Consider the following 25,181-nt stretch of genomic DNA (forward strand, 5'->3'; position numbering starts at 1 on the left):
CTTCTTGAAGGAAAAGTAGCATCATGGTAATGATGATGACACCCACTGTGTAATGCACGTTCGGTGCAACTATAGTGTTTCAGGCAGTCGTGTGAGATGACAGTTGTATATTTTGCCTGGGACAAGTGGTTACGATCCCTGGTCGTAACCCAAATCAAGATGGGGTGTAGGCTGGGCTGCTGGGGGAAAGGGGAGAGATGGCAGGGAGGTCAGTGTGGTGTAGGCACAGTGGCAAGAGTGTGAAACCAACTCCGCTACTGCGACCGCACCACAATGACATCCCCACATGTACATCTGCTTCCAATTTCTGAGGCCAACAGTGCATGTGCTCATTGGAGTGATAGTTCAGTGCTCACAATTGGCTCCAACTTTTTTTAACTACAAAATATAATAATAATAATAATAGTAATAATAATAATAATAGCAGCATATATACCGGTACTTCTGTGGGGCAGATGTAGCTCAGGAGCAGATATCTGCCTTGGATGCAGGTCCCAGTTTCAACCCTTGGCCTCTCCAGGTGGGGTTGGGAATGTGTGCTGTCTGAAACCCTGGAGAGCCACTGCCAGTCAGTGTATAATCACAGAATCACAGAGTTGGAAGGGTCATCTAGTCCAACCCCCTGCAATGCAGATATCTCAGCTAAAGCATCCATGAGAGATGGCCATCCAACCCCTGGTTAAAAACGTCCAAGGAAGGAGAGTCCACCATATCCTGTGTTGTGATCTTATGCTGCCAACCACCCTGAGACCTGCGGGTATAGGGTGGTATACAAATTTAAAAAATAACCACAATGCTGCTAAACTACAACTCCCATCACCCCACCCCATTGACCATGCTGGCAGAAAATGATGGGAGCTGTAGTCCAACAGCATCTAGAGGGCACCACGTTGACTATTGCTGCCCCAGGCCATGCCTCATAGTTACTCATCTTCCTCCACTGGTTGATTGGTTTATTTACTAGTCACCCCATCCTACAGAGGTGGTGTATAATAAGTTAAATCGAAAACTATTTCACAGCTAAAGTCGAACCAGCATGACAGTATAGAGCAGCACCAAGCACAACAACTCATTTTGCACATTGGAAGAGCTACTACAAACGACGTTGAAAAGTCTGAGGATTTTTTCACAAAAAAGCAAGGTCAGCAGTTAAAAGCACAACAAAGGACTAGCTGAGAAGAAGCTTCTGCCAGAGCAGGCTAAACTGCCAATCTCAATCCAAGAAACAATTAAACCTTGACACTTTTGAAAAGTAATAAAAATGTCAGGATGAGTGAGTGATATGTTCCAGATCCTTGGTTTCCAGCTGGGAATCCGAAGGATGCTTGTGTTTAATCTATTCTACAAGATTGATAAAAGGGAGGTATGGGAAATTGTATGTGTGCGTGTGTGCACGCACACACACATGTGTTTGATTAAAATAAAGCAAATGTTGTATGAGCAAATCATGCTACAATTAGAGATACATGTTGCTTGTTTTTTTAATTGGAACTATTTTTCATTAAATGGTTTTGTACAATATATGTATTACAAGAGGTTGTGTGTTCACACACACCTCATTTTTCTTCATTATGCCTTCCGTTTGTTGGGGTGCATTTCCTTTTTGCATTATTTACAAGGTCACAGAACCATGATTCACGAAACAGACTGCATAGGTGCATTTCTGCAGAAGCATGCACATCATAAATAAACACACTAGAGAGTTCCAGATGCCAATACTCAAATGTCGAAGAAGATTTCATTATTTGGTCTGATATTCCTAAATAAGTATGAATCTGTTTGCTTTTACTGCACAAGTGATGCTATCTCTGTTCCGTGAAACATGAGGCCAAGGGGGAAGCCTAGGATTCCCCGAAAAGAATAGCTTGGACGGACAGACAAGACCCAGGAACACATAACCAAACTTTTGCAGTTGGGTTATCTGCACTATTTATTTCTGCTTACCAGTTTTATATGATTACCGAAACAGTGGGAAGGCCTCTCCCCACCCCTACGAAGATAGAAATGAAGGATGGTTCTAGTTAGGGATGCCTGAAAAACCCACAATTGTCAAACCCAGAGACTGCAGTTTATCCCAAAAGGAGGCAGTAATTGGACATGCACGATGACGTGGAATTAAGCCAGGCATCCCCAACCTTCGGCCCTCCAGATGTTTTGGCCTACAACTCCCATGATCCCTATCTAACAGGACAAGTGGTCAGGGATGATGGAAACTGTAGTCCAAAACATCTGGAGGGCCGAAGGTTGGGGATGCCTGAATTAAACCAATAACAAAAATTCTCCTCAGGTGAAGTCTTCTACACAAGGCGCAGAGCTTAACCCTTTCAGCCATGTTCCTAGCTGCAATGAAGCCTCAGTATGTATAACTGCATTTGCTCCCATTGATCCCATCACTTCCCTTCTCCTGCCTCTCTATTGTCTCCCTGCATTTAGAGTGTTAATGCCTCAGGGGCAGCTCTGTAAAGTAACTATTCCCACTGATGGTACTGCATAAACCATGTTTTACATCTGGGTATTGCTTAGTGAGATCTCTCTGCTTTTGAATAGGCAATGTGGTGTGGATTTAGGTGCAGATAAGACACATGCCATTTTGCAATGATATTTTGGCTCTCTAATACAGTGGTGCCTCGCAAGACGAAATTAATTTGTTCCGCGAGTTTTTTCGCCTTGCGAATTTTTCGTCTTGCGAAGCACGGTTTCCCATAGGAATGCGGTTTTAAGAAAAAGGAAACAAACTTGCAAGGCGTTTTCGTCTTGTGAAGCAAGCCCATTGGGAAATTCGTCTTGAGAAGCAACTCAAAAAACCAAAAACTCTTTCGTCTTGTGAGTTTTTCGTCTTGCGAGGCATTCGTCTTGCGAGGTACCACTGTACTAAAAATCACATCCTTACATTTGGAGAGAAGAGTTGTGGACATCAGCATGGAGGGAGGTGGAGAAAGGTACAAGAAACATAGGGGTTGATTTCACACAAAATCTTATTCTTCTGATCTGTTACAAGAACAGCAATCTGTATTTCTCCCTCTGCGGCTGAACACATGATACATTTCAAAAAATGAATCATTTCCCCCTCCCTTAGTAGCTTGCTGTTTAGATTTTTCTTTTCTTCCCCCGCCACTTCAGTCCTCTGTAAATGTCAGCCATGAGCAGCTCAACTGCTAATAGTCACCAGAAGAAAGATTCCTACAATCAGGTGTTAAAAAAAAAACTTTTAAAAAATCAGTTTGGATGATGGCTCTCAACAGTTTTACAGATAAAAAGAGTTTAAAACATTCAAATGTTAGAAAGCACCACCCTTATTTGTATGGAAATGCTCTTCTCATCATAAAGAGTCCTTTCTAATGCCTTTTTAACTACCTACTTATAAAAAGGCTTACCTTCTGCCTCTTGGAATAAAGGAACATGTAATTAAAAGTAGCTGCTGTTTTTTTGTTGTTGCATGCAAATTAAAAATCTGTATAGGCAAAGATGTCTAAAGAAATATCACAAAGACATATATTGGCAGCAGGGTGGGGGTGGGGTGGGGGTGGGGATAGGCGGTTGCAAGTTAAAACTCTGAGAATATGATGGTGACGTTGCCACAGCAAAGTTATTCAGAGTTTTCCATTAGGGTATCTGCAAATGTTCATATTTTTTCTAGTTCCAATGTAAAAACTACATGCCCACTGTTGCAGGTAAATATAACACCAGCATGGCAAGGTAGAAACATGCACAGACTACAGCAAGAGGTTTTGCATACCTCTAACTACGACGATGACTACCATGGATTCAAAAGCACCAGCAGAATGCTTGACATGGGCCAGATTCACCCAACATACTAAAGCTGGGATCGCCAACTTACTAAACTGGGATCAACAACATATTAAGCTGGGATCGACAACCTGGCACACATGGGTGCCCTGCCACTAAAGTCTTTATTGGCACCCCTGGACAGGGGCCCAAGACTCTCAGCTTTCTTTCTTTTTAATTAAAGAAAGTTAAGTCTCTAGCCCTCAAGTTAAGCAATTCCTGTGAAGTGAGTCAGCCTGGCTGCTCCTGCCTGTCAGTATTTCAACCAATGAATGAAGTCAGAGCTGTGATAGATACATGAGTTGTTTGCACACTAGCAAATGGGAATCCCTGGTGTCTTAAAGATGTGCTATTTCCCCCTCCCTTTTAGTGCACTCTTCCTGCTTCTGTGTTCTTTCTAGCCACTGGAATCTCCATAGTTTTCCCTTCCTTTCCCCCTAGAAACCAGGAGGCATCTTTCCTGTTCTGGGTTCATCTAAGATTAGGTAATCCATAAAAGTTATGGTCTGAAAATACTACCATACAGAATGCATAGGTGGATCTTGAAGAATCCTCCTTCCTCACAGAAGGTAACTGTGAAAACTTTGCATAGAGACTGAAGTAAGTCCTGCTGTGCAAGAGCTAAAGAACTCCCTAAGAATTAACAGTATAGTTAACTTGCAACACAATGGTATGCATGTCTACTCAGAAGTAAGTGTTTAATGGGGCTTATTCCAAGGTAAGTGGGTACAGAATGGAAGCCTAGGTTTTGGTTTACGGCCGGCATTGGGGGGAAACAGGGTTGTTGGCACCTGTCCGTCAAGAGACAATGGAGTGCACCTCCAGGGCAGAAGCCAAGCTTCTGTATTAGCAACACCAAAGTGCCCTCCCTGGGACACAAGCCTGAGCAGTGTGTAGAGAGGTCCCGGGCTGCCCAGATGTCAAGACCCTCCTCTTGGCTTCTCTGATGTGGTCCAAAGGAAAGCAGAGCAATACATCTGGCATAAGCTTGCCTGCAGAAGTCGCCAGAAGAAGGCATACAAGGCGACATTGAATTGCCTTGTGGGCTCCACTCCAATGTGGGTTTACTCCTTATCCTTTTCTTCTGCTGAAGTTATCCCACAAGGCAGCAGAGGTTTGAGATCAGAGTTTTCCTTCTCCTAGATGGGCTACCTTCCCAGGTTGATGAGCCCCATCTGCCCCTCACTTCCCTCTACAGCACATGCAGAAACTGCCTTCTTGACCATTGGACCCACTTATTGCTCTCACCTGCTCAATCCACTGGAGCCTGTCTTTGCATGCAATGGAAGTCCATAACTCACTGAGTGTTGGAAACCTATCAGCTACCCTCACCAGGTTTAGCCGGCCAGTCAAAGCCGTTCCCGTTGTGCGGTCACTTGTCACATGCTGACAGCTTCTAGGAGTCACAGTTGAGAGCAGAGTGCATGGTGGGGACAAACTACCCCAGAAGGAGCATGGCGTGTCCCCCACCAGTGGTTTTACGCTTCCCATAACACCTCATACACCCTGTGGAAAAGCAGGTTACATAACAGCTCATACGGTAAGCAGAAATTCAACAGAATAAGTCCTTTCCAGTATTTGTTGTTTAGTCCTTTAGTCGTGTCCGACTCTTCATTACCCCATGGACCAAAGCACACCAGGCACTCGTCTTCCACTGCCTCCCGCAGTTTGGTCAAACTCATGTTAGTAGCTTTGAGAACATTATCCAACCATCTCGTCCTCTGCCGTCCCCTTCTCCTTGTGCCCTCAATCTTTCCCAACATCAGGGTCTTTTCCAGGGGGTCTTCTCTTCTGATGAGGTGGCCAAAATATTGGAGCTTCAGCTTCAGGATCTGTCCTTCCAGTGAGCACTCAGGGCTGATTTATTTCAGAATGGATAGGTTTGATCTTCTTGCAGTCCATGGGACTCTCAAGAGTCTCCTCCAGCACCATAATTCAAAAGCATCAATTCTTCAGCGATCAGCCTTCTTTATAGAAATACAATTATGGGGAAAGATGCACCATTACAACATTCTCTCTAATTTTGTGCTATGCCCCACCTTACCACCATGGCAGCCATTTTGTGACTGGCACCCCAGCACTCTCTCAAAATTCAAATGTGCTCACTGGTCCAAAAAGCTTACCAACTCCTGCCTTAAGTGAAATGTTTATCTGCAGGTTCCTGGAGAAAAGCTTGCAGCTGCTTTGCTCCTCCTCTTTGTGGATGCAAATCAGACTGATGAAATAGTTTCCAGTCCACATGGGGGTACAAGAGACCCAGATGAAGATGTGGGCAGCACAATTTTGTTGGTGGCAGCTTCTGTTTCCATAATGGAGGACAGAGCTGTTACAGGAAAGCTGTAAAATGTGCAGGTGTGTTGATTTTAGAGGTGATCTTACGGATCATAATGGGATTTAGGAAAAGAGATAGCATCCCCAGTAAACAGAGCCCTGAGTTATGCAGGGTTCTATAGACCAAGAGCAACATCTTGAATGGTTTCGGGCAAGAATGAAAAACCAACCTGCATATTCTGATCAAAGTACATTATAAAAGAGCAGTAATCCCACCAAATATACACACGAGTATACACTACTTTTCTATTTGGAATATCAAGATGGTCAACAAAAGTAGAAGGCTCTGTTTCTTTCTTCAATAGTGGAAAAGTTCATTGCTTGTTTAAGTCTTCCTGCCTTTTTTTTTTTTTTTTTGGAAGACTGAAGATCTTCCTACCGCTAAAAAAAATCCACCCAGGATGATCATAAAACTGATTAGAAATAAGCAGGTATTCACTCAGATAATAGAAGCATTTGGTATAATTTGACTCCTTTTTTCAGACAGGACAAGAAATATGTATCATATTTATTTTGAGCAGATTCATTTTCTGAATGGGTGAGTTTTTGTATCAGCAAAACTGATGATTTGTCTTTGCATTAGCATACTGCTTTATAGAGTCTCAAGTCTTTTTAAACTGGTGCTGCCCTGTGATTATTAAACCATAATAGGTTGCTGATATTTACACATGTTTAAGCTGGTGATATATCCCGAAGCTGAAACCCAGCTATCGCCCAGCCCTACAAAGCAACCCTAGTTACCAGTTAGGCTTCATGTATTTCTTCTTCTTTAACTACCTCTTCTATATCTCTCGCCATGCTGAGATCTGTAGATTTGTGATCTGATATAAAATTACTTATCTGCTTAGGTATGTGCAGAACTGGACTTCAGACTATCCCCTGCAGACTGAAAGTCACTGAGCACCCAAGTGAAAGGAGATTAATAACCAAAAAGTGCAAGAAACTATCCTCTTCGTAGGGCATACATGTTATTAAAATTCATTCAAAGGCCTCTCTCTATAATTACATTCACACTGTCAGGACTTAAATATCAAGACAGTGTCACTGCCAAGTGACTGTTCCCATGTGGATTTATTAAATTCTGGAGACAAAAAAAAAAAGAAGTACTAAAAATATAACCTTAAGAGATGATGTGTTTATGGATATTTCTGCCTGGGGATATTGCCGAACCTTTTGCTCTTAAGAAACTAACATTTTTCTATCCCAAGCTTTCTCTGCTTCACTCCATTAGATAAAGCATCTAGGATTACTGCCAATTTTTCAAAGTAAAATACTGTATGAAGATTGGGAGCTGATGCTCCCCTAGCTAAACTGTCCAGTTGCTAACTTGATTTATTTGCAAGGTGCAAGATTTCTCTTTCTTTCGGCTAGTTTGAAACCAACTTCAGCTATATTTCCAGATCTGGACAATGCAATGGATGCTGACCAATCAAGATACCGTATTTTTCGCCCTATAAGACGCACTTTTTCCCCTCCAAAAATGAAGGGGAAATGTGGGTGCGTCTTATGGGGCGAATGCAGGCTTTCGCTGAAGCCTGGAGAGCGAGAGTGGTAGGTGCGCACCGACTCCTCTCCCTCTCCAGGCTTCGCGGATCTCTCCCGAAGCAGCGGGAACGTTCCCGCTGCTTGGGGAGAGTTGCCGGCATCCCGAAGCCTGCGCGCGCTGACCTCAGCGCGTCCAGGCTTCGCGGATCTCTCCCGAAGCAGCGGGAACGTTCCCGCTGCTTGGGGAGAGTTACCGGCATCCTGAAGCCTGCGCACGCTGACCTCAGCGCGTCCAGGCTTCGCGGATCTCTCCCCAAGCAGCGGGAACGTTCCCGCTGCTTGGGGAGAGTTGCCGGCATCCCGAAGCCTGCGCGTGCTGATCTCAGCGCGTCCAGGCTTCGCGGATCTCTCCCCAAGCAGCGGGAACGTTCCCGCTGCTTGGGGAGAGTTGCCGGCATCCCGAAGCCTGCGCACGCTGACCTCAGCATGTCCAGGCTTCGCGGATCTCTCCCCAAGCAGCGGGAACGTTCCCGCTGCTTGGGGAGAGCTGCCGGCATCCCGAAGCCTGCGCGCGCTGATCTCAGCGCGTCCAGGCTTCGTGGATCTCTCCGCAAGCAGCGGGAACGTTCCCGCTGCTTGGGGAGAGTTGCCGGCATCCCGAAGCCTGCGCGCGCTGACCTCAGCGCGTCCAGGCTTCGCGGATCTCTCCCGAAGCAGCGGGAACGTTCCCGCTGCTTGGGGAGAGTTGCCGGCATCCCGAAGCCTGCGCACGCTGACCTCAGCGCGTCCAGGCTTCGCGGATCTCTCCCCAAGCAGCGGGAACGTTCCCGCTCCTTGGGGAGAGTTGCCGGCATCCCGAAGCCTGCGCACGCTGACCTCAGCGCGTCCAGGCTTCGTGGATCTCTCCGCAAGCAGCGGGAACGTTCCCCTGCTTGGGGAGAGTTGCCGGCATCCCGAAGCCTGCGCGCGCTGACCTCAGCGCGTCCAAGCTTCGTGGATCTCTCCGCAAGCAGCGGGAACGTTCCCCTGCTTGGGGAGAGTTGCCGGCATCCCGAAGCCTGCACGCGCCGACCTCAGCGCGTCCAGGCTTCGCGGATCTCTCCCCAAGCAGCGGGAACGTTCCCGCTGCTTCGGGAGAGTTGCCGGCATCCCGAAGCCTGCGCGCGCTGACCTCAGCGCGTCCAAGCTTCGTGGATCTCTCCGCAAGCAGCGGGAACGTTCCCGCTGCTTGGGGAGAGTTGCCGGCATCCCGAAGCCTGCGCGCGCTGACCTCAGCGCGTCCAGGCTTCGCGGATCTCTCCCCAAGCAGCGGGAACGTTCCCGCTGCTTCGGGAGAGTTGCCGGCATCCCGAAGCCTGCGTGCGCTGACCTCAGCGCGTCCAGGCTTCGCGGACCTCTCCGCAAGCAGCGGGAACGTTCCCGCTGCTTGGGGAGAGTTGCCGGCATCCCGAAGCCTGCGCGCGCTGACCTCAGCGCGTCCAGGCTTCGCGGATCTCTCCCCAAGCAGCGGGAACGTTCCCGCTGCTTGGGGAGAGTTGCCGGCATCCCGAAGCCTGCGCGCGCTGACCTCAGCGCGTCCAGGCTTCGCGGATCTCTCCCCAAGCAGCGGGAACGTTCCCGCTGCTTCGGGAGAGTTGCCGGCATCCCGAAGCCTGCGTGCGCTGACCTCAGCGCGTCCAGGCTTCGCGGACCTCTCCGCAAGCAGCGGGAACGTTCCCGCTGCTTGGGGAGAGTTGCCGGCATCCCGAAGCCTGCGCACGCTGACCTCAGCGCGTCCAGGCTTCGCGGATCTCTCCCCAAGCAGCGGGAACGTTCCCGCTGCTTCGGGAGAGTTGCCGGCATCCCGAAGCCTGCGCGCGCTGATCTCAGCGCATCCAGGCTTCGCGGATCTCTCCCCAAGCAGCGGGAACGTTCCCGCTGCTTGGGGAGAGCTGCCGGCATCCCGAAGCCTGCATGCACTGACCTCAGCGCGTCCAGGCTTCGTGGATCTCTCCGCAAGCAGCGGGAACGTTCCCGCTGCTTGGGGAGAGTTGCCGGCATCCCGAAGCCTGCGCGCGCTGACCTCAGCGCATCCAGGCTTCGCGGATCTCTCCCGAAGCAGCGGGAACGTTCCCGCTGCTTGGGGAGAGTTGCCGGCATCCCGAAGCCTGCGCACGCTGACCTCAGCGCGTCCAGGCTTCGCGGATCTCTCCCCAAGCAGCGGGAACGTTCCCGCTCCTTGGGGAGAGTTGCCGGCATCCCGAAGCCTGCGCGCGCTGACCTCAGCGCGTCCAAGCTTCGTGGATCTCTCCGCAAGCAGCGGGAACGTTCCCCTGCTTGGGGAGAGTTGCCGGCATCCCGAAGCCTGCGCGCGCCGACCTCAGCGCGTCCAGGCTTCGCGGATCTCTCCCCAAGCAGCGGGAACGTTCCCGCTGCTTGGGGAGAGTTGCCGGCATCCCGAAGCCTGCGCGCGCTGACCTCAGCGCGTCCAGGCTTCGCGGATCTCTCCCCAAGCAGCGGGAACGTTCCCGCTGCTTCGGGAGAGTTGCCGGCATCCCGAAGCCTGCGTGCGCTGACCTCAGCGCGTCCAGGCTTCGCGGACCTCTCCGCAAGCAGCGGGAACGTTCCCGCTGCTTGGGGAGAGTTGCCGGCATCCCGAAGCCTGCGCGCGCTGACCTCAGCGCGTCCAGGCTTCGCGGATCTCTCCCGAAGCAGCGGGAACGTTCCCGCTGCTTGGGGAGAGTTGCCGGCATCCCGAAGCCTGCGCGCGCTGATCTCAGCGCGTCCAGGCTTCGCGGATCTCTCCCCAAGCAGCGGGAACGTTCCCGCTGCTTGGGGAGAGTTGCCGGCATCCCGAAGCCTGCGTGCGCTGACCTCAGCGCGTCCAGGCTTCGCGGACCTCTCCGCAAGCAGCAGGAACGTTCCCGCTGCTTGGGGAGAGCTGCCGGCATCCCGAAGCCTGCGCGCGCTGACCTCAGCGCGTCCAGGCTTCGTGGATCTCTCCCCAAGCAGCGGGAACGTTCCCGCTGCTTCGGGAGAGTTGCCGGCATCCCGAAGCCTGCGCGCGCTGATCTCAGCGCGTCCAGGCTTCGCGGATCTCTCCGCAAGCAGCGGGAACGTTCCCGCTGCTTGGGGAGAGTTGCCGGCATCCCGAAGCCTGCGCACGCTGACCTCAGCGCGTCCAAGCTTCGTGGATCTCTCCGCAAGCAGCGGGAACGTTCCCGCTGCTTCGGGAGAGTTGCCGGCATCCCGAAGCCTGCGCGCGCTGACCTCAGCGCGTCCAGGCTTCGCGGATCTCTCCCCAAGCAGCGGGAACGTTCCCGCTGCTTGGGGAGAGTTGCCGGCATCCCGAAGCCTGCGCGCGCTGACCTCAGCGCGTCCAGGCTTCGCGGATCTCTCCCCAAGCAGCGGGAACGTTCCCGCTGCTTCGGGAGAGTTGCCGGCATCCCGAAGCCTGCGTGCGCTGACCTCAGCGCGTCCAGGCTTCGCGGACCTCTCCGCAAGCAGCGGGAACGTTCCCGCTGCTTGGGGAGAGTTGCCGGCATCCCGAAGCCTGCGCGCGCTGACCTCAGCGCGTCCAGGCTTCGCGGATCTCTCCCCAAGCAGCGGGAACGTTCCCGCTGCTTCGGGAGAGTTGCCGGCATCCCGAAGCCTGCGCGCGCTGATCTCAGCGCGTCCAGGCTTCGCGGATTTCTCCGCAAGCAGCGGGAACGTTCCCGCTGCTTGGGGAGAGTTGCCGGCATCCCGAAGCCTGCGCGCGCTGACCTCAGCGCGTCCAGGCTTCGCGGATCTCTCCCCAAGCAGCGGGAACGTTCCCGCTGCTTGGGGAGAGTTGCCGGCATCCCGAAGCCTGCGCGCGCTGACCTCAGCGCGTCCAGGCTTCGCGGATCTCTCCCCAAGCAGCGGGAACGTTCCCGCTGCTTCGGGAGAGTTGCCGGCATCCCGAAGCCTGCGTGCGCTGACCTCAGCGCGTCCAGGCTTCGCGGACCTCTCCGCAAGCAGCGGGAACGTTCCCGCTGCTTGGGGAGAGTTGCCGGCATCCCGAAGCCTGCGCGCGCTGACCTCAGCGCGTCCAGGCTTCGCGGATCTCTCCCCAAGCAGCGGGAACGTTCCCGCTGCTTCGGGAGAGTTGCCGGCATCCCGAAGCCTGCGCGCGCTGATCTCAGCGCGTCCAGGCTTCGCGGATTTCTCCGCAAGCAGCGGGAACGTTCCCGCTGCTTGGGGAGAGTTGCCGGCATCCCGAAGCCTGCGCGTGCTGACCTCAGCGCGTCCAGGCTTCGCGGATCTCTCCCGAAGCAGCGGGAACGTTCCCGCTGCTTGGGGAGAGTTGCCGGCATCCCGAAGCCTGCGCGCGCTGATCTCAGCGCGTCCAGGCTTCGCGGATCTCTCCCCAAGCAGCGGGAACGTTCCCGCTGCTTGGGGAGAGTTGCCGGCATCCCGAAGCCTGCGTGCGCTGACCTCAGCGCGTCCAGGCTTCGCGGACCTCTCCGCAAGCAGCAGGAACGTTCCCGCTGCTTGGGGAGAGCTGCCGGCATCCCGAAGCCTGCGCGCGCTGACCTCAGCGCGTCCAGGCTTCGTGGATCTCTCCCTAAGCAGCGGGAACGTTCCCGCTGCTTCGGGAGAGTTGCCGGCATCCCGAAGCCTGCGCGCGCTGATCTCAGCGCGTCCAGGCTTCGCGGATCTCTCCGCAAGCAGCGGGAACGTTCCCGCTGCTTGGGGAGAGTTGCCGGCATCCCGAAGCCTGCGCACGCTGACCTCAGCGCGTCCAAGCTTCGTGGATCTCTCCGCAAGCAGCGGGAACGTTCCCGCTGCTTGGGGAGAGTTGCCGGCATCCCGAAGCCTGCGCGCGCTGACCTCAGCGCGTCCAGGCTTCGCGGATCTCTCCCCAAGCAGCGGGAACGTTCCCGCTGCTTCGGGAGAGTTGCCGGCATCCCGAAGCCTGCGCGCGCTGACCTCAGCGCGTCCAGGCTTCGCGGATCTCTCCCCAAGCAGCGGGAACGTTCCCGCTGCTTGGGGAGAGTTGCCGGCATCCCGAAGCCTGCGTGCGCTGACCTCAGTGCGTCCAGGCTTCACGGATCTCTCCGCAAGCAGCGGGAATGTTCCCGCTGCTTGGGGAGAGTTGCCGGCATCCCGAAGCCTGCGCGCGCTGACCTCAGCGCATCCAGGCTTCGCGGATCTCTCTCCAAGCAGCGGGAACGTTCCCGCTGCTTGGGGAGAGTTGCCGGCATCCCGAAGCCTGCGCGCGCTGACCTCAGCGCATCCAGGCTTCGCGGATCTCTCCCCAAGCAGCGGGAACGTTCCCGCTGCTTGGGGAGAGTTGCCGGCATCCCGAAGCCTGCGCACGCTGACCTCAGCGCGTCCAGGCTTCGCGGATCTCTCCTCAAGCAGCGGGAACGTTCCCGCTGCTTGGGGAGAGTTGCCGGCATCCCGAAGCCTGCGCGCGCTGACCTCAGCGCATCCAGGCTTCGCGGATCTCTCCCCAAGCAGCGGGAACGTTCCCGCTGCTTGGGGAGAGTTGCCGGCATCCCGAAGCCTGCGCACGCTGACCTCAGCGCGTCCAGGCTTCGCGGATCTCTCCTCAAGCAGTGGGAACCACCGCTGGGCTCCCACGGCTTGCAGAGAGCTGCCTGTTTGGGGGCTGGGGTCGGGGGAAGCTTGGGCTGCCCCAGCCCCGCGCCTGGGGGGGAAATAATTTTTTTCCTTTATTTCCCCCCCAAAAAACTAGGTGCGTCTTATGGGACGGTGCGTCCTATAGGGCGAAAAATACGGTAATTGCTTAGATCCGGGTTAGTCATTTTTGTTATTCACAATAGCCACTCTGGGCTCCATACAGCTGTCAAGGGACCAGAATGATGTGATCCCAGCATAGATAGTTCATCTAGTTAGCAGAGACCAAATATCACACACACACCTACCTCTGTAGTGCCATTTGCAACCTGCAGATAGGGAGAAGCATTTTCAGCACCTCGTCCAATTTTTGCTCATTTTTGACAGGGGGAGGGGCAATTGCCATTATTTTAAACAAGGTGGCAGGTGGTTTTGTGGGTCCCCCACCTTGCTTTTTCTCAGGACAGAGTGGCTGGGGCAACCCAGTCAGATGGATAGGGCAAATAATAAAATTAATCTTAAAATTATCATCGCACAATGGGCCGGTCTGCAGTATATGGCAGTGCCATCGTTCTCCTTGGACTGCACCTGCATTGTCACCACAAAGCTCCCCCACCCCTAATGGTATTTCTTAATTAATAATGGTACCCCCCCTTTCCCCAGCTTGAGAACACTGTCAGCAAGACATCCTCCCTCATGAGCAGCCCAGCGCCAGCAACCTGATAAATTGGGCATTGGCTGATGAGCCCAGAGGTTTGTAAGGGCTGTTCACAGGCTACACCATTATTCTCCACATCGTTCTCTTCAGAACGGCTAAAAATAAAATAAAAACGAATGAGCAAAGGCAAGTTCATCATTCACCCATCAGGCTGGGAGTTAACCAGCTGCCCACACCAGGCTTAGAATGCTGAAGTATTATTAATAGCCCTTCTATGGTTAGGATTAGAAGACCCCATGCACTGAAAAATAGATATCTGGGATCAGGGTTTCCTGCCTATGGAATCATCTATGAATGAGTGAACTCATGAGTCACTATGCAAAGCGCTTCCCTAGAACATGTTTCTATTAAAAACCATTTTATTTTACATAACTGTTGTAAGATTTCAGCAATATGGTGTCCAACTACTGAAGTAGCATATTTGTTTATAAAATCCTGACTTCACTTTAAAAATGTGTTTATGTGATCCACGGGGGGGGGGGGACGACTCTTTTAGTTGCATTTTTCTCTCTCTTGAAAACGGAGCAAAACCAAACCAAAAACCTTGCTTTTAGAAAACAGATTTACAGTCAAATTCATCATGGCATAATCCTGTTAATAATTTACAAGCATGCTTTTAAGTGGATTAATGAATGACATTAGAATCTGTTTTTCCTGGAATGTGGCTTTTTAATTTTGATTCATGAAAGATATATTCTTTTTGCTGCTGTTCCCGTCGGGGTGCAAAAGAAACAGGCATCCCACAGCAAGCCATCACGGAGGGTTTAGCGATATTAGGAGCATTTATATTCCTTTAATGAGACCAAAAAGTGTGCCACTACAAATAGCCTGTGAAAACTCCAACACAGACATCTAGAACATGCATAGTATTTATCACTATAAACATATTCATTCAGTATTCTAGCTGGGCCAGAAAAAATGAAATTTTGAATGTGCATTTGCATAGGACTTTGAAAAAAAGATTCAGATGATTTCCTTCAATGCACTCATTCCCCTTGATCCCTTCCCAGATCCACTCTCAACCTGGAACTGTATGCCTACAACCTACATATTGGTTCATAAACTTACTCTTATTTGCATTGCTCCTATTTGCATAAAGAAGTGATATACACCCCTTCTCTCCACCATGCACATCATATGGGGCTATGAAGTATGATGCTCTGAAAAGCATTATCTTTCCATCCATAGAGGTGCATGCAGACCTTGGCATGGAGCGTTCTCCCCGTGATGGGAATTATGAGGAAACACAAGGTGCAAATACAGGAACCTTGCTGAAGCTAAAGAGGTCTGTATTGGAGGGAAGCACCTAGGAATGCTATGTATGCTAGCTGGAGTCCTACCATGGAAAAAGGTGGGGTGTAGGAACATAGATCAATTGTCTTCCTACCTAGTTCTGTATTGTCTGCAATGATTGGCAGAAGTTATCCAGGGTTTCAGATAGCAGACATTCCTGGCCACACCTAGAGTTGCCAAGGGATTGAACCTGGGACCTTCTGTATGCAAGAAAGAAGCTCTGCCACCAGTGCTGTGCCAGGCTATTTCACACCCTAGGCAAGGTTAGCTACTTGCAGCCAGCATCTGGAATTCACCAGGTACCTGGAACATTTTGCACCTGGCTATCAGCCACTTGCAACCAAGTGAATATGCCCAGGCACAGGAGGTGAATGCCTGGGGATCCTTGGATCTTGACTGTTTTCACACACTAGCAACACATCCTATAGAATTCTATGCATTGTGTTTTGGTTCTGCACAATCAGAACCAAAAAGCCGCATTGAAAAATAAGACTTTAGAGCTGTCTAGCCCCAAATGACAACTAGACATTCCATTTTGGCGACTGTAACCTTTGGTTTAAGGAGCCATTGGGCACCTAGCCTATATATCTAACACTGCCCATGACCCATGTGGGAAACAGTGCTATTTTACTAATGTTACACTACCTTTCAAAAATATTCAAGGTGGCTTCATATACCTTAAAAAAAAGCATGAGCATCAAAATACAGCAATAAAATGAACCACAACCAAAGGAAATGCAGTGCGTAGAGGTCACATAACCTTCATTCATAAAAACATGAAGATATTCACACAAAAAACAACCCCATTTTCATCAAGAAAGGAAGGGAAGAAAAGGAGGGAGGTATACAATCTGAATGGGTTATTTTCCCCTTCATGATAAATTACCAGCTACCAACCTTCCATACCAGATTTGTTCTTGATATTGCTGCTGCAGTGCTGTATCGATTTGTTGTCCTTAGGCATCCATGCATATATTAGGGCATTTCCAAATGAAACCCCAGATTCATTTCACTTCTTGCCTTATAAACTAGTCTGATGAATGGAATCCGATGGTTTAATTATTTCAGTAAACATAATCATGGCACTGCTAACTACACCAGAGAGCCCTTTATTTCCCTAATTTTTTAGCAATGCGAGCCTACTGGTAATGAAAGGCTTGCTGCATTAATGACGCCGAAAATCTCCAAGGAAAACATTTAAGGTCCAACTCATAATGTTATGCTAGAATTACATGCACAGAAGACTTTTTAATAATCTTTGTTTCCTAATTTAGTTTTGATTGGCTAGGAAATCCATAGTGGCACTCAAAGGCTTGCTTTTACGCTGCCATCAGCAACTCAGCTCTATAAATTGTACAAACGTACACAGACTTCCTCCATCTGTAGGCTCTTTCAAAGTCGCTGTATAACCTCTCCAGGAAAAAAAGAAAGCTAAACTAAAACTGCAGCATGCTGCAGATAATTCCAAGATAAGCTGCAGTTTTTTAAAGATACTCGGATATTGCAGTGGACTGTGGCAGCAAAGGCTGCCTAAGAAAATAAAGAGTTCCTCTCTTCTGGTCGCTATTACTCTTCAATAAACTACTGCTTATTGCAAATTACAAGTGGACACTGGCAATTTGCTAGCTGCACCTCTGCTCTTTCTGCCTCCCTCACCCACACAATCATTCCTGCTTAGCACCATGTTCTTTGGGCACCTAGCCACCCAGGGACCTGGAAACAATAAATTGTCATGAGAAATAAAGGGTAAAGGGACCCCTGACCATTCGGTCCAGTCATGACCAACTCTGGGGTTGCGGCGCTCATCTTGCTTTATTGGCCGAGGAAGCCGGCGTACAGCTTCTGGATCATGTGGCCAGCATGACCAAGCCACTTCTGGCGAACCAGAGCAGCGCACGGAAACACCGTTTGCCTTCCCGCTGGAGCGGTACCTATTTATCTACTTGCACTTTGATGTCCTTTCGAACTGCTAGGTTGGCAGGAGCAGGGACTGAGCAACGGGAGCTCACCCTGTCACAGGGATCCAAACCGCCAACCTTCTGATTGGCAAGTCCTAGGCTCTGTGGTTTAACACCCACAGCGCCACCCGTGTCCCCAGTCACAAATGTTAGGAATTCAGGGAGCTGCCTTGGCTCAAGTCAGACAAACAGTCTATCTAGCTCCCTAGTGTGTTCCTTGACTGGCAGCAGCTCTCCAAGGTTGCAGGCAGAGAAGTACGTACACCAGCATCCCGCTTTTTCAGACCTAAGGTCTATCTAGTTCAGCATCTGAGGAGCCCACAAGCAGCTCTTTCTCAGTCCTTCCAGGAGACGCTGGGAACTGAACCTGGGACTTCTTGCAAGTGCTCTACCACCTTCAAGCAATGGCCCAGGAGTGATGCTGATGAAATTGGCCCATGTGCACTTTTTGTTGGGTTTTGATCTTCTGAATGACCTCCTCTTGTTTGCAGCATGACCTCATCTGATATTTTTATTATTATTATTATGGGCTTTATCTGCTCATGTACAGCTTGCTTTTCTTACTCCCCCTCCCTTACATATTGCCAATGCACATTAGCACATATGTGCAATTCCTTGAAACACAGGATGAAAAGGAGCCTTGATGTGGTCACATCACACAAGGGCCCCCAATATTCCTTTCTGTGATGTGATTTAACTGAGTTGCACATGTACATGTGTGCATTGATAAAATAATAGTGGGGTGGGGGAATCCTGTCTGAAGCTCCTTTTTTAATTTTTTTCCTTCATATTTTTTAACATGACAAACATCCATTGAAACAAAAAAACACTGATACAAACTTGGGGTTCTGTGAACCCCCAGAATGCCCCCACTGGTTTTCAAAAGTCTGAAGCTTCTTTTTACCCACTGTTTTAATTAATGCATATATGAGCTCTTCCAAGCTGGAAACTTGCGAGAAAGAAGAGGAGGAGGAGGAGGAGGGAAGCACCAACCGTAAACGGCTCATTATTGAAAATAATTTTAGAAATTCTCAGTTTAAATCTGAAGGAGAGCGAGCTGAGCACAGAGCTGAAGGAACCCACAGTACAGCAGTGAAACGGAAAGGGGGATACCCACTCTTCCTTCCTCCCATGGAGACTGGATTACAAAAGGTTTCATTCTCTACACAGGTGAACATGATGCTAGCTATCATCAGCTTGACCAAGCAGTGCCACAGCCATCATGATCATCAGGTTCTAGCCAGTCAGGGTGCTCCGGGGTACTGGAAGCCATAAACGGGGTGCTCTGGGGTACTGGAAGCCATAACCCACTAAAAACGCAACAGGGATCTTCTCCCTCTTTGTTCTGTTGAAGCTAATCTGCAGTCTCTGATGAATACATTCCTGGGAAACCCAGCCAGATGGGTGGGGTATGTATGTATGTATGTATGTATAAATAAATAAATAAATAAAATCATCTTTGCATACAAGCACAGAGAAACCAAAATCTCAACCAAAGGTTGCACTATTCGTACAACTCACTCTAAGGTGCTACTGGAAGGATTTTTTTTAATTTTGTTTCACTCTAGTTCAGTTTATTAACTTTTTGAATAAGCAAGAGTGAGAAAAAGCTGCAGATGACATTTTCTTATGACATTTTCATTCATTCGTATGCCTGGGCTACAGACTGCACACGAACCCTTCCTGCTCTTTGAAACCTCAGGTCAGGGTCTGGAGACCAGACAGAGTACGTGACCTGTCAAGAGTCTCGATCAAGGCCAAAAACATTTTAAAGGAAAGCCATATGCTAACTGTGTGCCTACCATGACTGTGGTTTGGAACATGCTAGATTTAAAACATTCTTGTGAAACCTGCATCCCATTCTCAGCATGTAAACATTCCTCAAAGCAAAAGTATTAAAAATTAAATCTTCCTGTGACTAGATCACATTGCATGTCTCCATCACAGCAAACAACAAGAGTTTGCTTTATACAGAGTCAGAACATTGCTCCATCTAGCTCAGTACTGTCTACATTAGCATGAAGTAGCTTTCCTGGGTTTCAGGCAGGAGTCTTGAGTTTTCCCAGCCCTATCCAGAGATGCCAAGAATTGCACAGAAAGCACATCATTCTACCAGTGAACTATCATCCTTCACCAAACATGTAGCTCTCGGTCATTTCAGAAACAGGGCACTCAACCCTATGGGGGGAAAACACACTTTACTTTTTAAAATTACATGAATTTCTCATGGATCTGCAATATTTTATAGGTGTTATTAACACAATTCCCTGGGAAGCTCTCCTGGCCCAAATGAAATGAATACCAGAGCTTGTAGCCCTCTTGTACCACTTTTGCTCATTTCAATGTAGTACACACTGGGTAGACTATGCCCTAAGTGAGCTTCAAGCATGTGTGTACAGGTTAAGACAGAATTGATATGTCCAGCATTTTACATATTCTGCCTCTTACTTCTAGCTTTGTCCTGTGGTTCTGTGGTTAACTCAAAGTGTACATTACAAAACACAAGATGAATGCTTGTCACAGATTTAAATAGCTCAGGGATGCATGCAATTTATAATAATGCGTAACCTTTTGCACAAGAAGTAGTAGATGACAAAACCAGAGCATAAGTTTTCACTGCACCTAAATTATAGAGTAAGTTTACAAATAGTGAGATTCCGTATATAATGTATGTATACACACATATACCAGTTTAGTGAAACTGTAGGGACTCATATGCAGGACAAGTCAGCATTTTTATCCAATGCTGGTTTAAATAGCTAGTAGGTTATTCATCTTGCCCAAGAGAACTGTGCTTCCAACTTTGGGATTTTGGGTTCATTCAGTTATAGGAAAACAGCAAACACACTCAGAAATAAATAAATAAATAAATAAACAATGCTCTGAAAAAATAGGATTGCCAGACGTGTAGGAATGTTTCTCTAGGAATCTTACTTTTTGCAGAAGCTTGTTACCTTCTTAGGAGAAGTTACCTGGAAGAGTACAGGTGCTCTGCACCACTTAATGATGCTGGCAACACCAAGATACACTTGAAATCAAATCTTGGTAACCTTGTTTGCATTTTTATCCCGAGCTGAAACCAGGTGCATTTTGACTCAAAATATTGCAGTTGTGAAAGGACACACCTTTCATTTAAAGGAACAAGTAATGGTTTTGCCATTGATACCAACTGAACCTAAACAAAAACATACTGAATCATACTTATCACCTCTTCAGCTTAAAAAGCTGATTATTTGCCAAAGGTTTTTCAGACCTATAGTATAGAGTGACATGCAAATTTTGCCATAAGCCTAAATTCTTGGTCTTGGTCCACAAGACTGAAGTTAAGGATATTCACTTTGTTGTGCTGAGGGATCTATCCTTTAGGCCACAATTCAACATTCAGGTTTTTGCCTTACCATTCCGCAGAAGGTCTCTGGTGGATTTCCACATGTTATGTCTGGTGGATCCAGGCTCACTTTCACATATTTCATCATATCTATGGCTTCTGGCTGACAGGCCGTGTAATCCCAAAACTTCCCTTCATCTGTGTAAATCTGGGTCTTACACACATCGTAATGCCCCCAAGCCGAAGTGTAGTGCTGTATCACCGACGACACAGTAACCCAAAGGGCATGAAGTGACAAGAATCTTGACAAATACATCTCTAAATCCTTCACAGGTGCCTTGACAGCTATAACCAGTAGCAATCAAAGGTGTAGTCTATATTATACATGTATGTACACCAGGAGTTGCAAGTTACTGTAAAAACATGTTCCGGACCAGAGCAGAAGAGTTAGGTTACAGTGGTTGCTTTTTTAAAGTTGGAAACTTTGGTGGTAGCGTGGCATTACAAAGAGATGTTTTTCATCTGAAGGGTGTCCACTGCCTTAAAAAGAACGTATCAGGGCCTTAATCACATATGTAAAGGACGTTCAAAATCAGATGATAGCTTAGCAATGCTGCCAGTCTTCAGCTGGGTAGTCAGTAATCCTGAGCGATCCTCCTCTTTCGCGGCTCATGAGGAATGGCCAGCCAAACCGATAAATCAGTTGTTGGAGCAAAACGATGAGCATCTACAGGCCTGTGTCTAACTGCCATCAATCATTCTTTTCTTCTGGCACCAGCACCCTTTTAGAAACAATAAAAGTAAGAGTTATTGTCCAAGAATCAATGCATTAGAAAAATATACGATATGTTGACATTTCAAGAGCCTTTGATACAATATAAGGTAAATTGGAATAATCTGGATAACCTTTACTGGAGGGGCTTTTACTGGAGTGAACAAACTACCGGAATCACTCATCACCAAAACTATTTTGACATGAAAGATTTAACTCCTCTCTAACAAAGACAGATATGTAGCATTCTCAGTGAGCCCTGAGTCCCTCTTTCCCTTGGTTTATTTGCTTCAGAAATGGTATTTCCATCTTGGCAAAGCCCGAGAGCAAGAAATAGCCCATAAACAGCTTTTGAATTTCATAACCAAAAGGGGGATAGAAACCCCCAACCCACCAGAGGTAGTGGATCTTTTATTACAGCGACAAAGGGCTGACAACAACTTGTGTGCTTTTCATCTCTTGGAAAGAAGGCCTGGGAGACAGCTCCAAGTGTCTAGTACACGTCTCAGCTTTTGTTAGCTTAATAAGAGAGATATTATGAGCACACTTCTGTCTCTTTGGATTTTTTCTCATTAGTACTGGAAGAGCTTTGCTTCTTTTGTTTAATTGTGTTTAATGACAAAGATAACAGTTGGCTCATTTGCAGCTTATAATAATTTCCTCTTTCTATAGGCCTTCTGTATTTTCTTTTTATTATTATTATTATTATTATTATTTTAATGTCCTTTTATGTGTCAATTTCCAGAGCAGAAGCCATCCTCTCAAACCCCCTCTGTTCGCAGGAGAGGGACATAAAACACTGTGCTGTAAATTAATTAAATGCTATAACTATTTTTTAAAAATACAAAATCATGCACAGAACCATGGGACAGAGATGTTCACCTGACAGCCACCAGGCTTAATCAAGTCCCCCTCCCCCCCAAAAAAAGCATTCTTTCCTGTCCTCTGGGGTGGGCAGATGGTCATCGGGATCTACTGATAGATCTCTGTACCAGCAGTAGATCAGAAAGGGTTTCTGACTGCCAGTTGTTAAACAGTACCAGCAACAAAATAACTTTTCCCACCTAAATTAATGAAAAGTGAAATGAAGAGAACTGCGAGTGGACTTTCTGTGGAGGGGCTGTCAGCTCATCTCAGTTCTGGTACTGAAAACAAATTCCTACGGCATCTTCTGCTTTGATTCTAATTATATGTCCTAGTAAACAACAACAAGAATATAGATTCGACAAGCTTGAAGTCTGCCCAGCACTGCTCTACCAGATTTTAGTTAAGTTGTGATCAAAAGTTCCCAAAAGCTTTGGATGGGATGGGGTGGGGAGTTTACAGGCTCCAAGAAGTAAAGGCATTCCACACTTGATGGTGACATCTCTCTTGGATTTTGCACACAGCTTGTGCATATGTGTATATAATATGATGTTTGAGCTCAAAATCTGTGAAGCCCTTAGCTTTAGATGGTGCCAATTGGTTCATGGATCCAGAGTATCTGCAAGCAAATCAGATTGTTCCAACTTAAGAGTCTAGCACCTGGAGAATAGTGTGGCCCCTGAAAATACGAGAGTTTAGTTATTCCCTGGTACAGGCCACAGTCCTCAAACCTATGCCGGGATGGAAGCATTTCAATGTGCCACTCTATTTGCCTTTAATGATGCTTTCTGAATGTTGGGAGCCTGATCTACACACTTCAAGGGAACAAGGAGCTGGTTCTTTCTGGTAATTTCCCCCAAGATGATGTGTTTAATCATATAGCCCCATTCTTAACAATCTGTTATTAAGCCACCATCCGCCACCAGCTCTCCCAGAGCTCTCCCTTGGCATATGGAAGTACGGTAGTTGTGCTTCATACAGCTGCTTACCTCTGTTTGTCAGTTTTGATCTTCTAGCTAGTTGCATTATTGAGACCATGATGCCACATATATGAAAAAAAAAGCTCCCCGCATTATAGTAACTTCTTACAGCTCATTCCAGAAAACATCTACTTCCAGGGAAAGGGAACCTGGTCTTCAAAGCGATTTTTGCAAACAAGTTCCTTCTATTCAAAGAAGGCACCGTCTTGAAACTGAACTTAGCTACAGAGACTACGCAGTGCCAACAGATGGCTGAATTGTGTTTCCATAGCAAATTACAATAATTGCCTTATGGACGCAAGTGCAATTTCCTATTATGTTCATTTCATAAAATGGTATTGTACAGCTGTTACATGCATTGCATTGCATTAGAAAGTGTTCTGGCTACTTGAATTTCCTTCCAGCAATGAGCTGCACAATGTTGGAATTTTAAATTGTCACAAACCTAGAAGCATTTTTATAATATATATATTTTCCAACGAACATACCTTTAAAACCATACCATTTTGTCCAACATCTCCCTTCAGTTTTGGTATGCTTAGTCTTGTGTAATCATCACCAAGCCATTTCATGCATTCATTTGGTAATTTAGAAACAGCATTTGATTCATTTCAAATCTACTGTTTTAGAGTTTCTTTCAGTGTAGAGTCCAAAATGCACCTTTTAAGAAAGAAGGCAGATTTCCTTTCCCCGCTCCCATTCATCGTTGGGGTGGGGAAGGGTTTACTAAAGAAATAATTCACTTTTTCAGTATTATTTGATCTTTTCTTTAAGAAATCAAATGTATGATTACCAGGAAAAAGCTATATATAATGAATGCTGAAATGATGAAGTACCTTTGTGAATAAAAAGATGCACTTCTGCAAGTAATCTCTATTATTTTCAGGACCCTTTACTCCTGAGCAAATGTGTGCTTAAATACCTAACCTTTCTTGCGGAGCTTTCTTTTTTTTCCATCAAGATGTCAGCAGACACACAAAGCACAAATGCAGAAAGTGGAGACTAAGAGCAGCATTGAACACTACCCCTCTTCACTAGGCTATACCCTTTCCCCTGTATAATGAATCCTCATTAAGGAAAGTTTAGAGTCATGATGATGGTCATTATGCAGAATTATAGACTGTATCATTGATCGAATTTAGTGTGCTGACAAGGGGAAAGTGGAGAAGATTCTTCAGGTGATATGAGAATCAGACAGATACCAGAACATGTGAATGGCATGTTTGACAAGAGGCAGCCAATTATAGCTTAAATTTCTGGCACCTGTCCGGTACAAGATTAATAGTTTTTCATTACATTACAGACATATTATTAATGTATTAAAAATGTCATGCTTTGGCAAAAGCTAACGTAGCATACCTTAGCTAGTTGGCAGCGTCTCATTATTAATGAGCTCTCAGTGACACAGGGAAAGATACTGACTTAAGATCACAGGCTAAGGGTCGTCGGTGTTTGGGGCAACAGCATCACGTGACCCATGTTGCATTTATGCATGGGAGGGGGGAGAGCAACTCATGAAAGCCAGGTCTCAGCTACCTACAGTCGTAATGATTTTATTTTGTTGCACGAACTTGCAAATTTCCACTTTGATCCTAAACAGAACAGCAGTTTATTTCAGTACAATTCAAATAAGATTCCTAGTTGAACTTCCTTAGTATCATAAACTTTTTGAACATTAACATCTGTAGTGGAGATAAGGAGCTTTGAAGAATCAAGTAGGATTCCGCCACCCCCCCCCCAGCATTTTCCCAATTCATATTTGATCTATAACAAAGAAGTGCAAATAACTGACAGACGTCTGGTGTTGTGAATCCTCCCAAGGGTTTATAACCTCTGCCTACTATCCAATCATGCAACCTACCATATTAAACTGAATTGATCCACAGCATCTCACATACAAAATCTAGCATCTTCCTTCGTTGAAGGAAAGGTACCGGTAATTGCAATCTGCTGGAAAAATAAACGGATTATGCTAACTGTATTCAACAGAGCCACAACACACAGTGCGTTGGAGCTGTCCCTTGTTTCTCATAGCTCATCACTCCCGAGGTACTTTGACCCTTAAATTTTCCACCTATGC

General features: G+C 47.6%; 1 protein-coding gene across 11 annotated transcripts in view; it reads right to left on the bottom strand.

The window, feature by feature from the left end:
* The window catches only part of NTNG1 (netrin G1), a 229,726-nt gene that overhangs the window by 198,913 nt on the left and 5,632 nt on the right, over positions 1-25,181 (bottom strand). For all 11 annotated transcript variants that reach the window (XM_082227890.1, XM_082227886.1, XM_082227892.1 and 8 more), the window contains exon 2: positions 20,556-21,267. In XM_082227890.1, the coding sequence (XP_082084016.1) occupies positions 20,556-20,801 (246 nt within the window). In that variant the 5' untranslated portion in view covers positions 20,802-21,267. The remainder of the gene's footprint in view (positions 1-20,555; positions 21,268-25,181) is intronic.

Source organism: Podarcis vaucheri, assembly GCF_965113315.1.
Source record: "Podarcis vaucheri genome assembly, chromosome: 6".
NCBI classification, from domain to species: Eukaryota; Metazoa; Chordata; class Lepidosauria; order Squamata; family Lacertidae; genus Podarcis; species Podarcis vaucheri.